Below are 26,771 nucleotides of genomic sequence, written 5' to 3'. Positions count from 1 at the left end.
TCAGTGTAGAGAACTTTCATGAGATTTGCTTTTGCCAGGAATCCTGAAATTCCTGTTCATTTATTCGGACAAGCGAAGCTTACAGGCGATGATAGAAGGGCTCAACATAGTTTCTCCCGGGACTGTAGCAAGAGCCGCAGAACTGTGAAGGAATTCGGGAGGAATTCCTGTAGCAAAAGGCAGAAGTTTTGGGTAGCAGCAGCAGGTTTTCTGGTGGAGAAGTTCAGCATTTTGGTGAGGAATTTTGGCACAGTTCAGTAAGAAATTTATGCAGGTATTACCGTAGTATTACCATAGTATTAAATAGAGATTAGTACAAATTTAATCAAGATTTAAATGGAATTAATATGGAAGTTTGTGATAACCTGTAGTTGATTCAAAGGCGAATAAATTGAGGACATAGTAAAGGAAGCTTAAGAGAGTAAAATTTAGAAGAAGAAGAAGAATAGAAGATTTGAAAGAAAGGTATGAATTCTAATATTCCCTCATCTTTTATACTACAATTCATTAAAGTTCTTACAGAAATAGTAAATTATGGTGTTAAAGATTTATCTAGTCATATGCAAAGAGGAGGTCTTGAGGTGACTTATAGTAGAAGAAGAATAAGTGAAGGATTGGAAAAGTCAACTCGTCAAGAAGGTAAGTTATGTAAATCTTAACTTATAAATGCAAGAGTTAATATTCCTAGATAAATTTATGATATTTTTTGATTTAATTGAGTTGATGAATGCAATATGAAGATATAAAAATGCAAGTGATTAGATTCCATGATTTAATGAATCATTGAAATGTAACATAAGATTTATGTTGGTTCTTGAAATGTTTTCTAGTTGTTTATAAATTGAAAAGAGCCCATTAATGTAATGTTACCTACACATTATTGCATGCAAATGATAAGAGACACATTCTTATATAACTTGGTCATAACCAGTTCAGTATGAAGTATGAATAAGTAATGAGTACTGAATATCCATTTAAAAGTAAAATTTGGCTAAAGATCTATGTATGACTTACCAATGCAGATGGGACAAAAGGGTTTCCATATATTAAACTGTTTGGTAAGTGGGGCAAAAGGGACCCCAAAGAAATGAAAACTGTATTTAGCAGGTTAGGCAAAAGGGACCCCAAAGAGACAAAGGGACCTCTATGTGATTCAATGACGATAATGTCAGGTTTACCTGGGCTCCATTGAATAGGATATGAATGATTAGCCAAAATTTTTAATGACTAAAATAGATATTCAATATAGATTTAAGAAATAAAGGTTAATGCCAAATCATTTCTTATTTAAATTCTCATGCAAATTTTAAATTATATTTCTAGTTGCATAACTTATGGGGCCTTATAGCTCACCAGTAGTTTATTGCTGGCTGTTATTACAGGTAAAGGAAAACAAAAAGTGGGAGAAGACTAGTTTGCAAGTATTTACATTTATGTTAATGCTTATTCTATGTTTGAGATCTACTCTTGAGGTTAGTTTGCAGTTTAAAGGTTGTATTACTTTGAAATGGTTTGGAATTCAATAGTGGTTATGTACTAAGTCTTTGATGAAATTTGGAAATTTTTAGATGCTTTCTTTGTTGTACTAATTGAGGTTTATATGATCTTTTATATAAATCTGGAATGATGAACAGAAATGAGTGGTAAAGAAAATGGAAATGTTATGTTTATTCTTGTTACACTCTACCTTATTGTTAAGGGATACTATGGGGTGTTACAACATATATGCATGTTTAATTATAATACTAAAAAATAATTGTCTATTGAGTTTATTATGAAAAACTCAAATATTTAAATTGAAATGTTACGTAAATCTCTGGTGGATTAAATGGCTAAAAGAGAAGAGTTTTTTTACAAAAGAAGAAGATCAAATGAAAATAGGTAAGAACTAGTTTGTTATATATTCATATCAAAAAATTTTAGTGCCTCTTCAGTTAAATTTTGAATGAGTATTTATTTTTATTAAAAGAACTATAAAAATCATTCGACCGCCTGTTCTCAACTTATTAACATGAACTTCCGGGCAAGGGCATGATACTTGCCCCAAGGATATAGATAATTTTTATCAAACCAAATTAACCTGGTGTTGTCTTTTTTTGTCCTGTTTTACTTGTTCCCTATATTTTTGTCTCGCTGTTATTATGTTATGTAAATACTTGTAGATGATCTAACTGGCATGAGGCATCCAATATGGTTTGCAGCATGAATCTTAGCATCTAAAAATCCAAGAATTTAGGGATATAAAACCAATAGTATGCATGCTTTAATTCGTTTACCTGTACAGAGGCAATAACACTTTGAACACCAAAACGGCTTATTGCTTCTGGCACTAGATGCTGGGCATGTTCAATCTAAAATTTGGAAATTCAATTACGATGTTTCTTTCTGGCATTAGCATTCTCATAAGAAAAAAAGTTTAAGAAAGCATGAATATGCTAGGATTTTCAGGAAAATAAAAAACAAGGGTCAAAACATACCCTGAATCTATGATCTCTTCCTTCATTAATCGATTTCACTGAGTTAAATAAATCCAAGACCATGTCATTTGCTTTGTCTCCGATTGCATGCACTGCAACCTGAAAAATGAAAGGAAATAAAGTAGTATCTAGATATTTTATAATAGAAGCACAAAACTATTCATCGTTATCATCACCATTAGCCTCATCCCAACTTTTGGAATCATTAGGAATTTATTTGATGAGATGTTTGATGGAGAAGTATAGAGAGAGTAAAGAGGGTTTACATATGATATTTATTGATTTAGAGAAAGCATATGATAAAGTTTAAAGAAAAGTGCTCTAGAGAGTGTTAAAAAAGTAAGAAATTAATAATGCTTACATTCATGTCATTAAGGAACAATTCTATAAGATGGTGGCGAGACTTGCAATGCTTTATGGTGCAGAATGTTGGCCATTAAAAATAGAAGCATAATATTAAGTTAAGTGTTGCTTAAATGAGGATGCTCAAGTGGATGAGTGCTTCACTCTTAGAGATAGAATAAGGCACGAGCATATACGTGAAAAGGTTGGAGTAGCTCCAGCGGAAGATTAGATTAGAGAGAGTCACCATAGATGGTTTGGTCACATAAAACGGAGGCCTTCTAATGACCCGATTAGGAGAGTAGATGTATTAGATTTGGCTTATATTAAGAAAGGTATAGGTAGACCTAAAAAAACTTTGTTTGAAAATATTAGAAATGACATTTCTTTATTAAATTTAAATGAGAATTTGACCCTTAACAAGACACAATGGAGAAAAAGAATTCATATAGCCGGCCCCACATACTGGGATAAAGGCTTGATGTTGTTTTTATTGTTGTTGTAACCTTGGAGTCTAAAGGTTTTGTTTGAGTATATTTAAAACTGAGTATATTGAGTGTAATTTTAATAGTAATAGATCTAATGGTGGGATTGTGAAATTTGGTTATCAAGTCATTAAAAGAGTGCACGTTTTAGATAATCACAAAACTATTGTTCAAAGCGATGGTGAAATAGATGAGGGTGCTATTAGTAGAATTCAAGTTAGATGGATGAAGTGGAGAAAAGCATTGGGCCTATTGTATGATAAAAAAGTACACCTAAAATATAAGGAAATTTTTTATAAGATGATGGTAAGACTACAATACTTTATGACACAGAATATTGGTTATTAAAAAGAGAAGCATAAAATTAAGTTAAGTGTTGCAAAGATGAGGATGCTTAGGTGGATGAATAGCTTTACACCTAGAGACAAAATACAAATGAGTATAAACATGAAAAGGTTGAAATAGCTATGGTGGAAAATATGATTAGAGAGAGCCACCTTAGATGTTTTGGTTACATAAAACATCAACCTTCCAACAACCCTAGGAGTAGATGCATTAGAACCGTTAACAAAGATAAAAATAGACGTAAAAAGATTTGGTTAGAATGTATTAAAAGTGATCTTTTTTTATTAGATTTAAATGAGAATTTGACTCTTAACATGACACAATTAAGAAAAATGATTTATATAATTGACACCACGTAGTGTGATAAAAGCTTGTTGTTATTGTTGAGGTATTCATTCTATTTTGTATATATATTTTTCTCACAATTACTAGAAAAGTAACGGACAAAGCTTTTCTTTTCCTTATTATCGCATCTATATTTAACCTCTTATTGATGCATCTTCTACCTGCAATTGTAAATGTTGAAACTTGTTGAGTTTATTTTATACTATTTTATCTGAGAAAATGACCAAAATGATCCCTCAACTCTTTGTAAGAGACTAAAATGATCTTCAACTCTTTTAAGAAACCAATTTGGTCCTTCAACTCTTTACAACGGGATATTTTTGGTCCAAATATCCAATGTTTGTGTTAATAGTATTAAATGTAAGAGAATTTGACAATATTTTAATTAAATTTTATTAAATATAATTTTCAAATAATTATAGCTAATAATGAGCTAACCCTTAGTTCAATAAATGAACTAAAGATCAGCTCATAAATGAGCTAAAATTTCAACTCAAATGGATTGAGCTAGTAGACTCAAGGGAAGCCAAAATTTGATTTATTTTAGACTAGTGTTGACCCCCCCTTTGTCTACATCATGTCTTCATCTACAAGAGATACTACCCTTACTAGTTTTATAATATAATTATTTCTCAATATTTTTAAATTATTTACCACACATTCATCTAAACATTCTCATTTCAAGTACACTCAACTTACATGTCAAGGCCTTCTTTATCACAACATTAGACTTTTAGGGAGCAAATATTACCTGAAGTCCAGTTTTGTCTGAAGCCACTGTGGCATTAAATAGCCAATCAAAATCTGACACTTGCAATCCATAATTATGAGGATCGTCCTCATAGGGCTGTACATATAAAAAAAATCTGCTTATAAGAAAAATAGAGAAAATAAACTTTCCAAATATCATCTGATACGCAGAACTGACAGTAAAACAACAAACTCTTATGCGCTTTGTGGTAAAAAAAGGTTCTATTAAAACATCTTTACTGACCAAATTTCTTAAATTAAAATTCAGCATAGGAGAATCGATGAAAAAGGCCAAACAGTCATGAAGTCCATGTATATTGATGAGGTGTGTTTTTTAAAATTTTATATAATGCTTTGTGAAAGAATCCAAAGTTGACTATAGTTAATAATGACTTAATTAAAATCATTTACCAAAATTCTAAATATATATTATATCCAAAAATGAAACTGTGTTGTAATGACAATGCAGCAATTCATTTCGGGAGCAATTCTTATAAGAAGTGCGCGCATGTTTTTCATCTATAGATTTACTTAACTTCCATGTATGAAGTTGCACATGTCTACATCCCAACGAGTACATGAATACACAAAACTAAATACCAGTTAGAATAAGCAAAGTATTTTAACTTGATGCTTGAATAAACTCAGTTTTGTAAACACTTGATATGCACCATTTTTATTACCTCATGGAAGAGTGCACTATTCGATCCCAAAGACCCATCAGCAAATGCTTTGACACCGCCTAAGTAAATCCACTGACTTAAGGATCTACCTTTATCTTCGAAAAGATCCTGCAAAATTCAGCATCCATATAAAAAAGATATATTAAATGAAATGAACAGAAATGAGAGGTAAATGATGGAAATGTTATGGTTATTCTTGTTACACTCTACAGTACTGTTATAGTGATACTGTGAGGTGTTACATGCTAATTTGTTAGAACCCGCTGGACAAGTTTAATCGAACCAGTCCTCTAACTAAAGCGGGAGGGTGGGCGGGCGAGCGGGCTGGCAGGCGGGCAAGGGTCAAAACGAGCAATTGAGCTAATAAGAGAGCGAACTGAGCGAAGCAGTCCAATTGTAAATGAAAATACGCAACTCCTCTTGTGAGATAAGTTAATTTCACTCCCTCCTATGAAATCCACAAACGAAAGAAGGCAGTGATCGAGAGGAAGAAAAGGAAATTGGGTGAGAGAGAGAGAGAGAGAGAGAGAGAGAGAGAGAGAGAGATTTATGTGCAAGAGAAAATTTTGGAAGGAGGAGAATTTATCTTCTACTGAAACTATCAAAAGATCTGGGCACGATGGGAAGAAGTGAGCTTTCATTTCTAATAGAAGGGAAGGAGTAAGTCGTTTAAATTTTAATCTTTTCTATTTAATTTTAGACAACAAATAAATGCATAATTTTTTGCTTTGATTGAAATAGTAGTATCTAGTTGATCAATACGAAAAAAAAAATGAAATTGGCGAGTCTCAATTCGACAAGGTAGGAAACTTTAACTGACGTAATTAATTTTAACTTAAAAATATTTAACTTTCAATTATTTTAGAATTTAACCGTAGATGTTGTAATGGTAATTATGATATGACAAATTAGAAACATTTAATGTTATATAAATGTTATCTGATGCATTTGAAGTTGTTTTTAATAAAATCTAATTAATTCAACATTATTTTGATGGCATTCGATTTTTTTTAGAAAGTGGTTTAACAATAATTAATGCAAATAAATATTATTTGAAATAGTGAAGGTTTCAAATCTTTGGTCTGAGGCAAAGTATTGAAGATGACAAGAGCTTTAGGAAAAGATTACGTAAGAGATACATATACATTAATGAAAAATTTATTTAAATTTAATGAAAATATTGTTTTAAGATAACTATTCAAAGGTATTGCATTAAAGAAGATCTGAAATTTGAAAAAGTGCTATCACACGAAAGATAGTAAAGTGGGTGATTATGTTTATTTTATAGTAATGACAGTTTTCTATTATTTCATTGCAATTATTGAATATTATATCATGCATGTGTACTTTATAACTTTTAAGTGTCTATTATGAACCAAATTGAGAAAAAATAAGCAATTAAAATTTACAACGTGATATATATATATATTGTGTGTGTTAAAAGTACTTATATAAATTAATATGTATATGTAACAAAACGAACAAAATGAATCGTAAAATCTAAATAAAAGAGTAAAAAGAAAAAAATGTACATGCATATAAATATAGGAGTTTACACCATTATGGTACTAATTAGGGATGTAACATACCCGTGCACATAAAAATGATATAATTATTTGTCATCACAAGTTATATTTAATAATTGAGAGACTACCATACCTTAAGATCAATAATTATTTATATAATTTCTTGTCATAATGTCTAGAATAATATTTAGCTTTTAACATTTCTATCTAGGTGAGGGTGTTTTTTTTTTGTATCTATTTTTTGGCTAAGATATTTGTCCAATGAATATATGTATGTCTAATTAATTTCATTTTAATAAAATAAAATAATTATTAGTCGTCCATCGTATACCAATCAAATAAGTCATCCATTTGGACTAACTAATCTAAGAACCTATTAGGTTCATGGGTGTCATTATATGTGGCAGCTTCAACTTTAACTCTCTAGGAGAGATCACTAAAATCATTAGCATGCCTATGAGGGTGGTTTTCTCTACCACCATTCTTAGGGTTGTGTTATCTCCTATGAAGTAGGTTTTCTCCTTGGCATATATAAGAAGAATCATGTTCTAAGAGTGCATTGAAATTTTGGGAGGCATGTGTGATAGTATTTCTATTATTATAGATGATTCAAGATAGCTTATAATGGATCTTTAAGTTTTTGCATCTGTATTCTAGTCTCCTTAAATATTTCTTTAGTCTTAGTGCTATTTTCATTCATCTTAAGGCCTAAAGAATGAATAATTAGTCATGTTTTTAATTTGATATTGAAAATTTAATTGGGTGCTATGATATGATTTGAAAAGAAAAACTAATGAGAGAGATAAAGAGAGAAAGGGATATAGATGAGAAAGAGTGAAGGTTAAAATATAGATAAGAAAATAAAGTGAGTTCCAAGCTAAAAGAACTTTCAAGTGAGAAGGGGATACAAAAGCCTTTTACATTTCAAGCACTTATTAAATATTTTAGACTTTTTTGACAAATTCTTTTCAGCTTTTATCACTCTAACTTTTGCATACATATACGCTTATGCAAACAATTTAAAATGCAAGAAAAAAATGCCCAAATCTACAAGTCTCAAATCCTTAAGATTGTAAATTATTTAATGTTTTGATAAATAAACAATTAATTTTACCAAAAATAACTAAAATAAAAAATAAGGAAGGTTGTGCAAAACTTTATGTGCATCAAGGTAAAATTTTAGTTTGCATGTAATGAAACACGCCCCTACCAAAATTCTCAAACTAGATGAAAATTTATGGATAGGTTCATATAGGGATATTGGCTAGGTGTTATGATGTAGCTTAATAATTGAATTTATGATTATACCATATACTTGTAGGAAATATACTATATACAAACTATTAATATTAAATAAATCTAAAATAAAATGGATTTAGAAACCTCAAATTTACTAGAGTAACTACAAAATTTTGGAGACAAGTCTACAACAAGAAAATTCTCTTTAGTTGTTAAAAATTTATACACATATTTTATCCTTTTGAGATTCACTCAAATACGAAATATGATGGCCGTTGAGAGACATTTGGTGAGATTAATAGCTATAAAAGATAATATGAGAATTTTAAAAGGATAACTAGTGAGAATGCCAAGATTAGTCCAATTTAGGCTAATTAGAGCTTATTTGAAAGATCATTTAGATAATGGGTTTAATATGGGATAAATGGCTTAAAATGAGAATAAAGAATTATTTTAGGATGTGAACTTATGATCTAGAGTTAATGATAGAATTGGGTAGAGCTTAAGGAGATGTCAAGGTGTAGGAAACAAAACTAGATAGTTTGGTTGAGAGCTTCAAGGATGTGACTGGGATAGATGAAAGGTATTGGTTGCAGACCTATTGGCCTTGGAAGATGTTTAGAAAGTGGAGAAAAATATTTGAAGAGATTGAAGCAGGTGTTTAAGAAGAGTAATAAATAACTTAAAAAATATATAAAATAAATAACTTTTATAATTAGGCTTTTAATTTGAATGCCTTGATCCATATAATGTGCTACATCACTGATCCAATTGAAATTATTCTACTAGTGTGTGTGTCAATAATTACAAAAGATGCAATTCTCCTTAACTATAGAAGATATTAATACAATGTAATAGGCATAAACTGTGGCCTGAGCTGTCATTAGGTAATGGTTAACAACCATCTCAATTACACTCCTTACAACAGGGGAGATTGCGTTATTAAAAAGATAGGTTTCTTATGTAGGTAGTTTACAAATTGCAAGTGTCCATCATTGACAAGCAACGGTCAACTAGGTAGTTTCAGACATTAGACAATGTTCAATAGTTTGCCATGATGTTCTTCTTACGAGAGTGAAGACTGACAACCAAAGAATTGGAAAATGTCCGAGGATGTCAATGGATAATAAATGTTATATGATGATCAACTGGGAACTCTAGATGTCGAGCGATGATCGACGGCCTGCTCAGTTGTTCTTATAGGAGAGAAGATAGTCGACGAGGAAGGCATTTGTTAATCATCAATGACTGACAAATGTTAAACATTGACAAGTGTCAGAGAATGGTCAAGAAAGAATGTAGGACATCAGGTGACTATTGTTGGTCTGTTCAATCATTTTCTTATACAATGGGAGAACAATGATTATTAAGGAGGGTTTGGACCAATGATCAATAAGTAAGTTATTTGATGTCAGTGGCTAGCAAACATCAAACATTAACGGATCTATAGATTAAGAATTTAGGCCATAGATTGAGGCTTGATGGTCTACTCAATCATTCTCCTTATAAAAGGAGGACTGATGATCGAAAAGGCAAGCATCAGATGTCAGTGGCGTCTAACATTAGATATTGGCAAGCATCAAATGATGATCAATTGGAATGACAATAAATAAGTAATGGATGGTAACCTACTCAATCGTCCTACTTATAAGTGGTGATACTAGCGATTGATAAGCATTAGATATTGGTAGGTAATAAATTATACTCAATTAGGAATGTCAGAAATTAGCCATTGGTTAGTGGTCTACTCGGTAGTTCTCCATTTAGGAGGAAAGACTGGGGACTAGGTAGGCAAGTGTCAAGCATTAAACGTCAAGAATCAAGAGTTAGGCATCATGAGATGAGAGTATTAAATAGCAGTGGCTAATACACATTAAAGATTGGCATGAGCCAAATGTTGATCAGCTGATAATGTAGGGGAATAAGTAACGAATGATCATTTGCTTAGTCATTCTTCTTATAGGAGTGGAGATTGACATCTAAGAAAGTAGACATTTGACATATGTAATTGATAGATGTTTAATATTAACAAGCATCGGACAATGCTTTATTGAGAACATCAAATATAGGATGGCAGCGTATGATCTGCTCAACTAAGCTCCTTGTATGAGGGAAGATTATTGACTAGGAAAACGGGCCTCATATGTAAATTTTTTTACATACGTCAAACAATGGTTGGCAACAATCGATGCCTGCTTGGTCTTTCTCCTTAAATAGGTGAGATTGACGCCCATAAAGGTCAACATCAAATGTCAATGGCTGACACATACACGACGTCAATCTTTGGTATATGACAAAAGTTGACGAGGAATGTCATAGGTCATGACACTAGATTGTCAATTTTATCCTTCTCCTTATATGAGGGTATATCAAATAATCAGGGAGGTTAGTGTCAATTGTTAATAATCAACCAATGATCAGAGCTCGAAAGTTCTCCAAGCCTAAGAATATTTTCCAGCGAAGTCCCCCTGAGATCACCCTTAAACATGCAAAATCAAAGCTTATCTATAGGTTTCTAAATGGGGAATTCATGACATTTCTTTTGGATATCAAGACACTTCATCTGATGAATGGAGTTAATCACTTTTTTCTTTTTTTTTATTGCCGCGGGGGGTGGGTGGGGACATAGCAACACCTTAATTAACTTAAAATTGAGTGATCTAATATACGTCAGATTTGTCTCGTCAAAAATCTAATTTCAATTACAAGCACACAAAAATCGTAGGTTTTTTATCCCTAAATGATAATACAAAGTTGTCTTTTGGGTGCTTGATTTACATCTATTTGGACTCGATCAAGGCATTATCAGTATTATTAGATGTCAAATTAAAGCACTTGTTATGACAAAAACTTTGCCAAAGATGGAGTTCAACATATCACCGAGCTAATTCTGAAAATTTCTAATCCAATAGTTGAGCGCTTTAATATTTTAAAAAATGCATCAATATTTCTGTTTGATAAGCTAAATTTAGAAATTAGTAGTCAAAATCGGTTTGTAACTATTTCTAAAATATTGAGATCGTGTTAACCTATTTTTTTTTACACAACACTTCCTCTGAAAAAGGAATGTTGCTTAGTTCCATAGAAACATATCAATAACAAATTTTAAAATGTTGAAGCATGGTGCCCTCGTTCAAAATAGATTCACTTCTAAACTTAACTAACCAGCTGTCTGGTTGGTTAAAAGGGCTAATAAATATGTTTCATGATTGACACACCCTTAGGCGAGACCATGTCTGAAGTGGAAAGAACAAGCAAACTCTTATCAACATCTTCCCAGAAGAATCAGCCCATTTATAAACATCTGTTCACAAGAGAATAATGTTCTTAGGTTATAAACATTAGCATACTCTTCTGCAGTATTACAGTTGATCAGAAAGTGCGTTCATTAAGGTCCCTGGGACAGAACATTTTGTTGTAAAGGAAATACTAACCTGAAAGATCTTGCCAAGAATCATCGACAGATGCACCAGGAAAGTACCTTCCCATATCAACCATAGTGGTCACTCCGTTCATCAAGGCATACTTGCTTGCCCTAATCAAGGCTTCTTGCCTTTCATGGACTGAGATTTCAGGGATTACTGTGAGAACAAGCTTCATTGCAGAATCAATCAGAAGACCAGTAGGATCTGCTGCGTAAGAAATAATGTCCTAATCAGTCTGCCAATTGAGCTTTTGATTATCATCTACATTCAGAGCAATCAAAACCAGAACGGAAACAGGAAAAAGGAGCATAGATCAACATTTTACAGGGGGTTAGGGATCACTCTCAGTAAATATTTTTATTTTTTATATTTTTATTTTTATTTTTTTTTATTTATATTTTAATAAAAAATAAAAATAAATTAGATTTAGCAACACCAACAACATCAAGCCTTTATCCCGCTATGTGGGGCCGGCTACATGAATTATTTTTCTCATTTAAATCTAATAAAGAATGTCATTTCTAATATTTTCTAACCAAGTCTCTTTAGGTCTACCACTATCTTTTTTAACATAAGTCAAATCTAATACATCTACTTTCCTAACCGGGTCATTGGAAGGCCACCATTTTAGATATTCAAATAAATATTATTATCATTTTTTTCTTTTTCTTTTTATTGAATATTGCATAAAACAATAATGACCAATGATAATAGTGATTGACTGCCAGCAGCAGCCAACGTTTTAAAAATATTGAAAACACAAAAGTCTTTCTGAGTGTTTTTAAAAACAGTTTGATTTGTGTTAGAAGCAAAAAATTAAATTAATTAAAAAGATTTATCAAAAAAATCCCAAAGAGCCTCTTAGCGTACACTGAAAACTTAAAGGAACTTATTTGCAGTTCTTGATCAATGAGTTTCCTTCTCAAATACTCACTCAATAGGACATTCCTACTCGACTTCAGTTCTAGGAGGTCCCTTCTTAGGCATTCGTTCAGCTAAGACATCAAAATCTCATTGTAACTAACGTAATTTAACACCAATTTATTTCAAAGAAAAACAAATGGTTTACAAGTAGCGAAAAGAAATACATAGTTATTAAACTTGGATTAGACATGGCAGACATAGGGTGACTGGATGGCGGATTCAACCATCCATTCAACTGAGTGAATTCTAATTTGAAATTTATGCCATATTAAAAAATTATGAGTAATTTCGGACAAAAAGGCTTTAGTTGCAAAAAAAATTAGACGATATCAAAAAATAAAGCCTTGACGTCAAAGCTGAGAATCTGCCTGATTGCATGAACTGAAAGAAAAGAGGAGTTATCCTCAGCATCCGAAAAATATAACAATCAATCTTTTTGAAGCTTTAGGAATCACTACGGGAAAACACGCGATTACCGTCGGATTTTCCGGCGGAAAATTATACGCCGGTAATCATGGCGCAGGTAACGACGCATTGTTGCGACGGAAAATCTACGGCAGATTTTTCGGCGCAAACTACGCCGGAACATTTTCGGCGTCAGTTGCACCGGTATCGGCGTCGGCATAAATCAACATTTCACTATTTCCGTCGCATGTTACGGCGGAAATCACAGGTGCAATTTCCGGCGGATATTGCGCCGGGGTATTTAAACTCAACGAAATAAAACTGGCGCATTATGCGCCGGAAATATCGCCGGCAGATAGGACGCCGGAAACTCCGCCGTCGAAAGCCCTATTTTTCGAGACCGAGCCCCTCTGGCCCGTCACTTCTTCCCTTCCGTTCTCTCACCTCGCCTGTTTCGCTCGTCGCCCTCCGTCGCTGACGGTCACCGGACTTTGCCGACGGTCACCGGATTTCACCGAGGCATCATAGCTTTCGTGGTCGCGTTCATCTTCGCCGACGCTCGAGATCTCGACGGAACGGAAGGTTTTTTTTTTGTTTCTTTTGACGAATTTTTTTCCTATTTCAGTTGGATTACATAAATGATTAGCTTATCTTTTTTGCTGTAGACTTACATTGAATTTATGGTATAGTAATGGAGCATAGATTTTGAAAGAGATATTATGATAGTACCAAAAAATCAATTAGTTTAGGGTTTAGGGTTTAGGAGCAGAGGCTGATGAGATCATGTGCGAAAAGGAGATTGTGGTAGGAAGGATGGGTCTTGGTTTCACTTTGATACCATTGATGATGCAAAAAAGAAACAAAAAAATAGAGATGGGAAAAAAGATTAGCAGTATTAGAGAATGAAGAATAAAAGAAGAGGGAGGGGAGAGAATGAGAAGAACAAGAATAGGATAAAACATTTAATAGGTTTGGAGGAATCAAATTTGCATTCAATTATTTAATGTCTTAAAGCCTAGTTCATGATCTCCTTTTATAGTTTGGAGCCATGCCGTGTTCCATCCGAGCATAAAATAAACCAGAAAATGCAAATTACATATGAAAAATGAAAAATAATATAATTTACAAAATAAATGAAATCTACTTAGAGTGAAGTTTTGGTCTGTTTAGTCATGTAATATATAAACTGAGTCTGTGTTGCATCGGTTTACTGGAGCATGAATCGCATCAAGAGATCCTTCAATCTTGCAAAAGTTTGGGGTTTCAATTGGATGAGAAGCAGATAAGATCAAGTTGACCCTCGAAGTAGTTGAATAGATGTTTTACTTGTTTGTATTTTATGACTATTTGAATCTTACATTAGCACTCCATGTTTTCAAAAAGACAAGAACTGAGCTGCTTATTTAGGTTAACTTTGTTTTTTTTTTAGGTGACTTAATTTTCTGTCTTTCCTATGCATTTTAGAGCTATCCAAACCTTAGATTTTCTTATAGCTGTCTGTATGTGTCAAAAGCATTTTCCGGCGTCGTATCCGCCGGCGTTGTCCGACGCATATTTTGCGTCGTAAACATTCCCGCAGGTTATTTATGGCGTACTAACGGCGTTCTTTCCGCCGGTAAGTACCGGCGGACTCATACGACGCAAATTACCGGCACCGATGTCGCCAGAATTATCAGTCGAAAAGTCGCCGGCTGCCATCATTTTTTGCGCCGGTAATGTGTCGGAAAGTGCGCCGAAAATGTTTCCGGCGCATTATATGCGTCGGAAAACATTTATCAACGTGAGCATAACTGGCGCATGGAATTCCGCCGGAAAGTGCGTCGGAGACCCATGATTCCGACGGATATCTTATAGTAGCAGCGGATTTTTTCCGCCGGTAATAACGGGTTTTCCCGTAGTGAATGGCATATTCATTTCTGTGTTTTCCGATCATATACTAATACGGGGATTTACATGCATATGATTTTTTATTTATATAAGAATATTTAATTTGTTAATATAATCCTAAATCCTAAAATTTTTTAGAGGTACTTTTTTTTTTTTTTGAAATTTAGAGGGGGCAAGGCCGTCCTCATGCTACCTCTTAAATCCACTGACTATTAGAAAATATCCTAATTTGATCTTCAGACCAAAATTAACAATTAAAGTCTCAATAATTAAATGTGAAGACAATTTAAGTATTATGGTGTATGTGAGATAATAGGACATTTTGGGATATGGTGAGGGCGTTATAAGTAAACCCTAATAGTTAAATGTGAGATCATTTTGGCATTATAGTACATGTAAGATTTTTTTTTTTGTTGTTATTTATCATATTAAAACGTATACAATAATTATAATGAAAATTAACCAAATGATTTTTATATTTATTTTAATATAATCAAGACAAAATATATAATAATAACAATAATAATATAATCTCACATAAACCATAATATCCAAAAAAATCATCACATTTAACTGTTAGGGTTAACTTTAACCGCTTTTAGCCTTTGAACAAAATTGAAATACTTTCTAATAGTCGGTGGACAAAATTGGGGCTTTATAAAGGTATGTGACTAAATTAGGCATTTACTAATAGTTGGGGGAATATTTTGAACTTTACATAACTAAATATAAAGATTTAGGTTTTAAATCTATCAATATATAATAATTTTAAGAAATATATGTCATCCCCCTAATATATAGGGAAATTGACTTTATAAACCTCATCATAGTTAAAGTTGGAGAAACATACCCATTGTTTGTTTTATAAGAGAAATATGGACAAAAGTTCAATTTGGATCAAAATAGTAGTATTAGACATTCTGCCCTTCCATACTTTGGCAATCTCTATAGCTTTCATTACTTCTTTATTTGTGTTTTGTTCACTAATTAATAGGTTAAGATGACCACATTTTTAAAGCTCAATCAAAAAATTTAATTTAATGACCTTAATAACTATAGGTAATATGATTTTAATTTGTATATCATGCATCAACTGATTCAAATGAGTTAGGTTATTTTGATGGAGCACTTATGCAAAGCTAGATAGAAGATCCAAGAGACTTCTTTGAATCTTATGTAAACTTTATTTGAACTACAAGCTTTTACAAACCGTAGTCGAACATAGTTTAAACATGATTCGAACACAGTTAAGTGTTCAAATGTTTGTACTAATGTCATTTATCTTGGTTTTAAATATTGTAATTCTTTGGTTGATCATTTCTATTAATATATGATATATACTCTTAGCTTGCACTCTTTTGTGTTACAGCTACTAGATTGCATTACGTTTTGTTGTAATTGGTAGAATGCATTATGTTGCACTATAGCAATTGGATTGTGCTATGTTGTATCTACATTATAGACTATTGTATCCATATTATTTGAAACAATATCATTCATTGGACTTCAAATAAATAGTATGAGATCAAAACAGGTAGTATTTTGATCCAAAATAAACATTCAAGCATTATTTTTTAAGGACAATACCAGGATAATACAAGCAGATATATTTCTATAATTACGACTATGATGAGGTATGTGTGTGTGCACATACATTGGGGTAAATTTCAAAATTGTAACAACTCGAATTTTAGGTAAAAGAAATCCAACCCATTATTTAAATAAGCTTAATTAATACTTCATTACTAAATAGTTAAATAATGACAGAAAATTTATGCAAAATATTAAATTTTGTTTGAATAGATGCTTCCCTTGGATTGGATAAGGAGAGAGCAGTTTTGGAGTGGGCTCCACTCCTTTATCTTATCGCTTTATTCGGAATTCCTAGAATGGAGAAGGATTAGACAGTTCTCCTGTAGCAAGTTTTGGGGCTAGTCTCCCAGGACTGTAGAGAAAGCCTCAAATCCTGTATTAAAGATGGGACAAAAGGGATCTCAAGAAAATTGATACCTGCATACATGTGGGGCAAAAGGGATCCTTAAAGAGACAAAAATAACATCTATGAAATTCAATTGTGATAATGTCATATTTACGTAGACTCCATTGAAAATATTTGTAAACGTATAGCCGAATCTTTTAAAAGACTAAATATTTTGTATCTACCTCAAATGACATAAGGATGATATCCAACAGAATGTTTATGATGTTTTACAAATAATGATAAGTTGATTCAATGAGCTCAATGTTCTAATTCATTATTTTATTACAATTTAATTGTTATTTAATTTGCATAACTAATTGAGCCTTATAGCTCACCAGTATTTCCTTATTGGTTGTTGCTACATGAAAGGGAAAGGAAAAAATGGAAGAAGGCTAAGTTTCAAGTATTTTGATTTTATATGCTAATTTTAAACCTGTGTAAGTCTACATCGGAGGTATGTAGACAATTTAGTATTATACTCTATTGAGTTTTTTTTTTTGTGGATCTATAAATCTTTATGTGTTATGGAAATTGGATTAACTAGATGCTTCCGTTTACTATAAATGACAATATAATTGGATGTTTTATTCAAGTATGAAGTCTTTATGTTGAAGAATAAATGAAAATAATGTAAAGTTATATTTATGCATGTACACTCTACAGTACTATTCAAGGTACTGTGGGGTGTTACAAAAACAATCATCCGATTATTCATATATGATTAATTTAGTCGTAGAGTATCATGTTAGTCCAATTTAGTCCTTCAATTATACAAAATTGATCAAAAATAAATTCTTTGAGACTAAATTGAGATCAATTTTATATCATAATTATAACATGGGGACTGTTTTAGATCAATTTTCTAAAGTTAGGAACTAATATAGTCACAAAAATAATCCAGACTTTTCTAATATAATATTAGAAGATGGTGCTTTGAAATTCGTGTTGATCACGCTTTCTAATGGAGAAATTAAATTCAATGCTGATGGCACTTGACAATGCGGTTGAAAGCATGTCAAGCGAGGACTACAGGGTGGGTACGAGTTCAATTCGAGAGGAAGAGGAATTAAGTTGGCTACAAGGAAACAGACCATTGGTAGAAGCTAAGGATCTTGAAACATTATATGACGCCTCAAGACCTAAATTTAGAAGAATTATCTATTTCATCTTTAATTAATCTATCAGAGTTTCTAATAATTTATCAAAAAAATAAGTCCAGTGGAAGCAACTATAAATTATATACATCAAAATATTCTATATTCATTCATCCAACATTCAATTTGCAATAGTTAGGAGATCAATCAAATTCATCATATTATAACTCATGATTACAAAAAAAAAAAAAAAAAAAAAAAACTAAAAATAAAATAATAGATTACCCGAACTTACAATTGAAATCAATGAACAATAGTAAAAATAACATGCACATAATTATTTAATCCATACCAATCTAAACATGTAAATGTGTAGCAGTTAATATGAGCAATAGAAATTATCGAAAATAATATAATTCAATCAGTGATCAGTGATAAGTAGCCATATAAAAGATCAGTTAGCCACTTCTTATAAGCTACATGGCAATTTCCCATTTCCTTTTTCATTTAACATATAATGAAAAGAGAGATTAGAGAAGAAATGAGAGGAGAGAGAAGAAAACGTAGAGTTTGGAGGTCATAGAGTGATTGTTGTCAGTTGGTCCTATTGTAAAATTTGTTCGTCTTAAGATATATTATTATTACCCTACCTCTGATTTCAATAAGTTTGTGTATTTTATATTTTCTGAATTTTAATTTAATCATAATGTACAAAAGTTGAGATATCTTAATTTTCAGCAAATTTCTTCGCATAACTTTTGGTATGTGATAGATTTCATCAATATGAGCATTTTGACTGAAATATATTAAATTTTATCAGATATGTTTGTATTTTGGGAGAAATATCCTAATTTAAATAATTTGGATATATTTTAAATTTTGAGAAATAATTGTTAAAATTTATTGATATGCATATATAACATGCATACTTATTAATATATAGCTATTGTACATACATGCATGTGAAAAAGAGCACACTATATTTTCTTATCAATTTTATTAATTTTGGTTCAATTCAACTTTTACATGCATTAAAATGATTTAGTAAACTATTTAGGATCTATGCAACTATTTAGGTTCAATGCAACTATTTAGGATCTATTTTGGGAGATATCAGATGTTGATTATATTATATCTATGCTACGAAATATATGTATATAAGAAAGGCTAGCTAGAAATAATTGATTGATTCAGGTTGGTTAAATATATATTACCCTGTGTATGAGAGTAAGCTGACATGCTTTCTTTTAAAATGAAATTTGTGATGTAATCCTAAATAATATGAAAAGGGTGATATAAAGGGACAGATTAATGAAATATAATACACCACGGGGAGAAAGTGACAACTTATGATATGATTGTCACTTAACCTAAATGACTTGTGATATTATTGATTTCTTATAACATGTATGATATTATTGAGACTGATTTCTATAGGGTTGTCCTACATGACTGAATACAAAAAAAAAAAACACCAAAAATAGCTTGATGCATTTTCTTGCTTACAATGCTTACATATGCATATGACATGAATATATATATATATATAATTGATATAACATGATTTATATAAGATGCAGGCTATAACTGATATAAGTATTTGATAAGACTAATAAAACTGATGTAAAGACATTTAATATACATATCAATCGCATGATATATATACATAGCATAGACATTGTACGACATATATATGATAGTGACAGGTAATGATGTAATAAGATGCTATATAAATTGTTTTGTAACTATTTGGTATAGGATTGATATAACTTACAAATCACTGTTCACTTGGATATTGATTACTGCTCATATATAATTGTAATGAAATTTATTAATCATATAACTTTTTACTATTTCAATGCTTGTTACATGTTTTTTTGCAGTTATATGTTCATATTGATAGAGATTAAATGACTCTATGCATATTGTTTCTATTATCGTACATTCATTTCAGTTGTATTTTCTAGTAACCTATTAAGTTAGCTTGTTTTGTGTTTTACATATTTTTTTAGGAAGGGGTCAAGATCCAAAGGAGTAAGGCAGATATGGGATTCAAGTTTTATTTTATTTTTGTAGTTTCTTTAGTTTTATTCTTTTGTAGTCAATAGCTAAAAGATACACTAATGAATGTATGAATTGAATTCTTAGCTTTTGTATATTTGGAGGGATGAATATAGTTTTATATTTTGATGTATATGACTTTTAGTTGCTTCCACTGTATTAATTTAGGTTGATAAACTCAAAAAGCTCTGATTGATTGGTTAAGAGATTAAAATAGATAATTTTTTAAAAAATTAGATCTTGGAGGGTTAGAAGGGACAATGACAGCCCAGGATGATGGAATCATAAATCCAGATCAGACCCGTCATCATTCCCCCATCACCCTCTTTAAATGTACGATGATAAATTTCAAAATTAAAAATCTCCAAAAATCTATTTTTAAAATCCCTAAAGTTGCTACTATTATATGTTGGGTACTTAGCGTATATCCAACAACTAGCCTCAATCGAAAGCACTCTCTCATTATCGAGAGGGGTAATTAATTATAAGAGCTTGCGCCTAGGAGAAACCAGACCTCAGATCATGATGTCCTTTTTAAGCTATCTAGTCAAAATTTCTATGTTTGCATAATAATTCATATTTAACCTATTAACATGGAGGTTCAAACTTTTATATGGAAGTAAAACAACCAATATATAATAGATGTAGCAACAACATAAAGGGTAGAGAGAGATAGAAATTCATGGCGCCTCACAGGCACGAAAAGCCAAAGGCAACAAGTGAATATGAGCAAGGATCTATGTGACCAAAGATCTTAGAGTCACCCTTATGAGGAGAGTAGAAGAAGAGAAGAGACAGAGCGAGAGAGAGAAGAGGAAGAAGAAGATAATGATGATGTATAAGAGGAGGGAGGGAGCTAAACTCACAGTGAGAGGACTGGTGATGGGTTAAGGCCGCAACCAACGAACTCTATGCATAACATTGAGAAAGATTGCATGAGGAGACGAAGATAAATAAGAAATGTACATGCAACTTTGTGGGCTCCGAAAATTCGGCCCCGGCCTCCCCGCCGCGCTTTTTTCTTTTTTATTTGAGCGAGGGAGTTTTAACGGAATAAGTTCCGGGGTAAATTTTGGAAGGCAGATGGGTTTGTAGATAAGACACTACCCAGAGATTTCGCCCTCATTTTGTGAGGACTTTATGATCTGAGTTCTAGTTTCCTATAGGCGCAAGCCCCTATAGTTAATTACCCCTCCCGATCACGAGAGAGAACTTTCGATTAAGGCTAGTCGTTGATCAGATACGTAAAGATACGTGGTATCTGGCATATAGTAGCAGCAATGTATATGGATTTTGAAATATTTGGAAGTTTGGAAATTTGGGTTGAAATGGTTTGATATTTAAAATTAGAAATTTCACCATCTTGCACTTAAAGCGGATGGTGGGGGAATGGATGATGGACCCGATCAAGATCCCATGGTTCCGTCGTCCCGGGTCATCGTGGTCCCTGGTCTACTTAGTCAGAGGAGGTAGTCGACCCAACCTGACAGAAGGATCCTTGTCGGCAGCCATGGGTTGCTTCGTCCAAGGGGACCTTGTAGACCGGGGTTGAATGTTTGTCTAAGGGGACAAATTTGAATCCACCTTAGCTAACAGAGGGCTTTGTGCCCTATCGATCATATCCTATTGATTCATATCTCAAAGATTTGATGCCAACAAGGAACGTATTGGCTCTGGCCATAACCGGTATTTCGTGGTGCCATTTGGCGGCAAAACCACTCGGTTCAGAGGGCCCCGGGTCATAACCGTTTATCCTGCGGTGCCATTTGGCGGCAAACCGCCGGTCAGAGGACACGTACCACGTCCTTATTGGCAGGAGATTATTTGAGGATGAATCCTAGTGATATTTTCGACTAGGCATTCGGCTCTTTGTGAGCTGAAGTTATATTTAAATTTGTCCACCCCGACAAACTGTTGCGGAGGGTGGGGTGGATGGATTTTGCTTTAAGTGTGTTGATGGATTGATTTCAATTTTAAATATTTTTGGGATTTTAGATTTTTTTTGGAATTTGGGATTTTTAGATTTTTTTTTTTTTTTTTAGATTTGGATATTTGGAACGACATTAGAAATTATTTGGAATGGACCCCTCCGGTTGAGATTTTTGTTCAACGCGGCCACCATCGGGGTGAGGTCATTTTCATGTGTAGTTTAAACCTTGTCAACTCTGTCTAGATGTCGACAGAGGATCGGGTTTCGTAGGCCTTATGCCTTTGTGAGTGAATTCTATTGATTATAGGTCTTGAAGGCCTAATATGAATGTATTAAAATAAATACATCGGTCCCCAGAACCGTGTATTTATTTGATGGTCCAAACCCTATCGACTTCTATTGATCCGTATAGAATGATCGGATTCGGACTTGAATTCACTTGTTAACCCGCGCAGCATCCCTAGGCGTCACGTGTGTACCAATAACACGCTCGCCGGGGCCCATGCGGGTGTTTTCGTAGTTTTCCCTTTAGTGTACCTATGTGTATACAAACTACGGTGCACTTGTGCGGGGGTATTTTGAAATAATTGTAGTTGTGCATGTAAATGTCATTTGAGTGCACATAACTTTTCATTTGAGAGCTTGTACATGCCTTCTGTCCGCTAGTACGAGTGTGCGGATCCGGTGGCGGGGCATTGCAACTTGTAGACGCCTTCTGTCTGCTTGTATTTGTGTTGCAGATCCGGTGGCGGATTGTAGCAGCTTATGGATTGAATTGTTTGCTGCTTTGTACAGATAGACTGTCGTGCACTATTTGTTGCTTTCTGTATGTGAATCGTAGTGCACTAACGAATCTCCTGCCTTGTATTTGTAGATGCTGTCATCCACTGTGCTTCTTTGGTATTCACTCAAGATAGCATGTTGTATGCACAACAAGCTTCCTATAACAACTCGTAGAAGTTTGCTTTTGCTACAATCTTTTGACATTCTACTCGTAGATGACGTCAAGTGTATATGAGGGGTCTTCTACAAGGGCCCATAGGAATTTGCTTTTGTTGTCGTCATTTGGCACCCTATTTGTAGAGAACATCTTGTATGTATAATGAGTTTTTTGTATTTGTAGAATATTTGTTATATTTACAATGCATCTACCTCCACTTGCTTGTAAATGGGACCACTGTATGCATTGCAAGGCTCTTGTCATCACCTCTCTAACTTGTAGGTCAACTGTTGTATATGTGATGAACTTTTGCATGCCATGAATTTTCTACTTTCTTGTCGGAGTTGTTGGTTTAAAGATCTAGAACCTTGTTCTTTAGAATCTTACACTTTTGATCTTGTTGTGCAATCATCAACATAAGGGTCTAAAAGTCCTCATATCATGGCTTTAAGATCAAGCCTTACCTTTCGTAATCTTTCGGTTTCTTGTAAACGGGTCATACTTGGAAGTTCTTTATTTTCAAAGATAATTTGCAATTTATATAATGATATTGATATCAAATTCCTCCAACTTTTCAATCAAGATGATCACTACAAGTTGCTCGTTGTTGCTCAAATAAATTCCATTTCAAATCTTGAAATGAATTTTGTGTATGAATCATTTCTTGCTTGGATGAGATATGGATGGATTGCCCTCCTTAATTAACGTCCGCATTCTCATTAGAATGATAATTCCATAGGAACATTGATTATCCTCCAAGTCACATTCTTCAAAGCTCCTCCTTTGATGTTTATTTGAGTCCTTCAACTTATGTTTATGAGTGATTTAGATCTCTTTGGCTAGCATTTTGCATTCAACTTGAGATGACAATTCCTTAACATTCCATTAAGATTTTGATATCATTTTCAAGTCAAGCTCTTTATAATTGTCCCAAGTCACAATCTTGAATCATTGCTCTTTTGCATTTGTTCTAGCTCAAAATGTTGGAGCCTTGCTTCAATATTCAAATTTGATTTAAATTGTTACAAATTCGATTAGGCTCAAGTTCATGTCATGTTCTGATTGAGTTCGAGTTCAAATGAAGCCCTCCATATGATCCAATTTGTTTGAGTTCAAATGTACAAGATCATGTTCAAGTTCTTTAGAATTTATGTTCATTCAAGTTTGAGTCAAATGTTTGCAGGTTCAATTAATGTCCATATTGAGCTTAAGTTAAGTTCACATTTAGGTTCAAATTTTAGTTATTCATTTGAATGCGTCTTCACGAACCAGCTTGTATACGCTTGTAAGAGGATTTTAATTTCTTTAAAATTCTCTAAGTCATAGATTCAGTTCAAATTTTTGGCAGCACTCCGGCGTCGTCCCCGTGTAGGGGGCTGCATCGGAGTGTGTAAGGCCTTCCCGCCTACCAAGAAAGGCAGTCACCGTAGGTGTCGGGTGACACCGCGGCCGCAGTTCCAATCCCCGCTCACTAAAAAAAGCGGTCACGGGGTCTTTGAGCACATGTTTAAAATATGACATTTTTCCCGCCTAAAAACAATGACGGGTACTTAATTAAATAATTTTGCTACAAATAACAAATTTCCCCGCCTGCTAAGAAAAGAAGTCACGGATACTTATATTTTCATGCATACGAATTTCCCCGCTCGCTCAGTGCGTCACGGGTACTTAAGTTTTTCCTCGCCCGCTAAGAAAAGCGGTCACGAGTACTTATTTCATTCACAAAAAAAATAAATACTAATTTTTTACCTTGGGTGAGCAGAGAGGGGCGGCTTGGAGCGTGAGTTTGGCGTGAGAGTGAGAGTGGGGTTGGGATGAGGGGTTTAAGTGAGGTATTTAGGTATTTTTTTTAAAAAAATTCCTTCTTTATTTAAAAAGGCTCTTTCTCTCCCTTTTTTTTCAAATTTTTTTTAAATTATATTGCACAAATGAAAATAATTTTTAATCTTCCATCAAGTTGGTCATCGCGCCGCCGCTCGCACACGTCGTCGTCTCGATTCGCGCGCCCAAAATTAAAATTTTCGCCGACCATCGACCCCCACCAATATGGGTGTCGATCTTAGCTGTTTCCGTTGCTCCGGACGCATCGACGCTGTCCGTTTCGCGAACAGAGGTCATCTTGGCGATTTTGGGTTTTTGGTCGACACACATTGGTGGGTTTTTGCGCGATTTCGAGCTCTTTCGCTTCTGAAACCCTCCTTGCGCGGTCGACTCGATTCGACACTAGTATTAGGGTCAACAAACTTAATAGTTCCAACAAATCTCGATTTGTGAAGGCCCTTAGTGGAAAAATTAAGAAACAAAATGTTGTTTCTAAAACCTTAATCTTCTATAATGGTGTTATTAGACCGAACAAATGGGAGCATGGGCTCCCAGTGCCCTCACCTTAGCTCTGCCTCTACTTCCTACATAAGCTTTGAAGTGCCAACAAAATATTTTTTTTCAAATAAAAAAGTATCATATTCTCTCAAATTTAATTGATCAATATATAAATGTGAGATTTAAGTAATTTTGTGCACTTTTATGGGGAAATGGAGAAGTGTAATTAGTAATTAGTCTAAATGGATTGAGCATGTAAACTAAAAAACAAACTAATAACCTCCAATTTTAACAAATCATTCTGATTACGTATCACAATTAGAAATAGGAAACTCTTTTCCACTAAGTCGGAAATAATTTTCGTTCCTCAAAAATCATTAACTTCTTGTTTTCTAGGTGAAAAATCCTGTTGAAGAGAAGCAAAAATAATAGACCATTTTTAGTCAGACAGCCCAAATAATTTAAGTACTCAGCAAATATACCTCCGTTACTTGTTTTCAAGATTGTCCCACCAACAGGGTCCCAACTTGAGTTGGTAATTCCAGCAAGCTTTAGGGCAAGAGAGTTGGCTAAACCCATATGACCATCCATCCGTACGAACCAAACCTAGAAATTGCTCCCCAAACACTATCATCTAAATAATTCATAATAACTAGTCATTTGATAACAGCAATGTACATACCGGGTTGTCGCGTGTAATATCATCTATCCAGGAAGCATCGGGTAATTCTCCACCCCAAATATCATTGTTCCAGCGTCCACCCAACAACCAGTCACCAGGAAGTTTATCTGATGCAAAAGTTTTCATAAGAACTAAAACATAGTACGTAACTCATTATAAAACAAGAACGTAACACTGACGTTTTAAAGTGCAAATGCAAGTTATTCTCTTTTCTACAATGAACTGCTTATTTTACCATATCAACCTTCCTATACAAGATATTGCACGCTTTCAAATATTCAATTGAATCATATACCTTGACAAGTAACACAGTTTGTAAGGAATTTAATGCCTCTTCTCTCTTCACTATAACCATCTAATATCCTAGCCAGGACACTGAACTTTCTCTCCTAGCAAATGATTAAATTTATTGACTAAGTGATACTTGATCCTTCTTGGATAGGATTGATGTCTGATACTTTCCAAGTGGACTTGAAGGGAATTTTTGGACGGTTTGTGCTTAAAGGCGTGTCATCTACTTCACACAATGGTTGAGGGATTCATTGTTTCCAATCTAACACTACCACAAAAATATTACACAAGACTTGCAAACAACTTGAGGATAACCTATTAAGTGGATCGACTAATCTAAACGAAAGGCCCAATATGAATGCTTACAATTTTAATATAACAAGGGGAAAAAAGCGTGCAGAAATTGATGCTTGATCTAACATTTTGCTGTATTTAGAATTCATTATTAACCTCTCTATTGCAGTAGTCCAAATGACAATTATTTCTTGCTCTATCCAAGAGCTTCTTCTCTTGCTAGAGCAAAAAATAAGAATATTTCTTTTTTCTTAAAAAAAGCCATTAACTCCACTAGCAAGCACTAAAAAAAAATCTTTTCTTGAATAACACCCCTCTCCTCTCTCTTCCTCTTCCTCTCCTCTCT

The 26,771-nt window shown here is 33.4% G+C and overlaps 1 protein-coding gene and 1 long non-coding RNA gene across 5 annotated transcripts in view; both read right to left on the bottom strand.

Annotated features, from left to right (window-relative positions):
• Nucleotides 1-2,201: 2,201 nt before the first annotated feature.
• Nucleotides 2,202-26,771, bottom strand: part of LOC110101123 (protein LONG AFTER FAR-RED 3) — a 37,255-nt gene continuing 12,685 nt past the window's right edge. Inside the window, exons 7-12 of one of the 4 annotated variants that reach the window (XM_028699875.1) lie at nt 11,627-11,824; nt 11,411-11,496; nt 5,428-5,535; nt 4,746-4,841; nt 2,478-2,576; nt 2,202-2,351 (exon numbers count right to left, since the gene is read on the bottom strand). In XM_028699875.1, coding sequence (XP_028555708.1) covers nt 2,217-2,351; nt 2,478-2,576; nt 4,746-4,841; nt 5,428-5,535; nt 11,411-11,496; nt 11,627-11,824 — 722 coding nt within the window. In that variant the 3' untranslated portion in view covers nt 2,202-2,216. Of the gene's footprint in view, nt 2,352-2,477; nt 2,577-4,745; nt 4,861-5,427; nt 5,536-11,410; nt 11,497-11,626; nt 11,825-26,771 lie in introns of those variants that run through there. The other 3 variants (XM_020828908.2, XM_028699877.1, XR_003702601.1) reach the window with 3 other exon arrangements.
• Nucleotides 15,371-25,854, bottom strand: LOC114580928. The gene is made up of 3 exons (XR_003702602.1): nt 25,841-25,854; nt 25,641-25,764; nt 15,371-16,799 (listed from the first exon to the last, which is right to left on the bottom strand). It is a non-coding gene; the product is annotated as an uncharacterized LOC114580928 (long non-coding RNA).

Source organism: Dendrobium catenatum, unplaced genomic scaffold, assembly GCF_001605985.2.
Source record: "Dendrobium catenatum unplaced genomic scaffold, ASM160598v2 fragScaff_scaffold_133, whole genome shotgun sequence".
NCBI classification, from domain to species: domain Eukaryota; kingdom Viridiplantae; phylum Streptophyta; class Magnoliopsida; order Asparagales; family Orchidaceae; genus Dendrobium; species Dendrobium catenatum.
The sequence above is the reverse complement of the archived record's forward strand: the minus strand, read 5'-3'. Positions and strand labels throughout refer to the sequence as shown.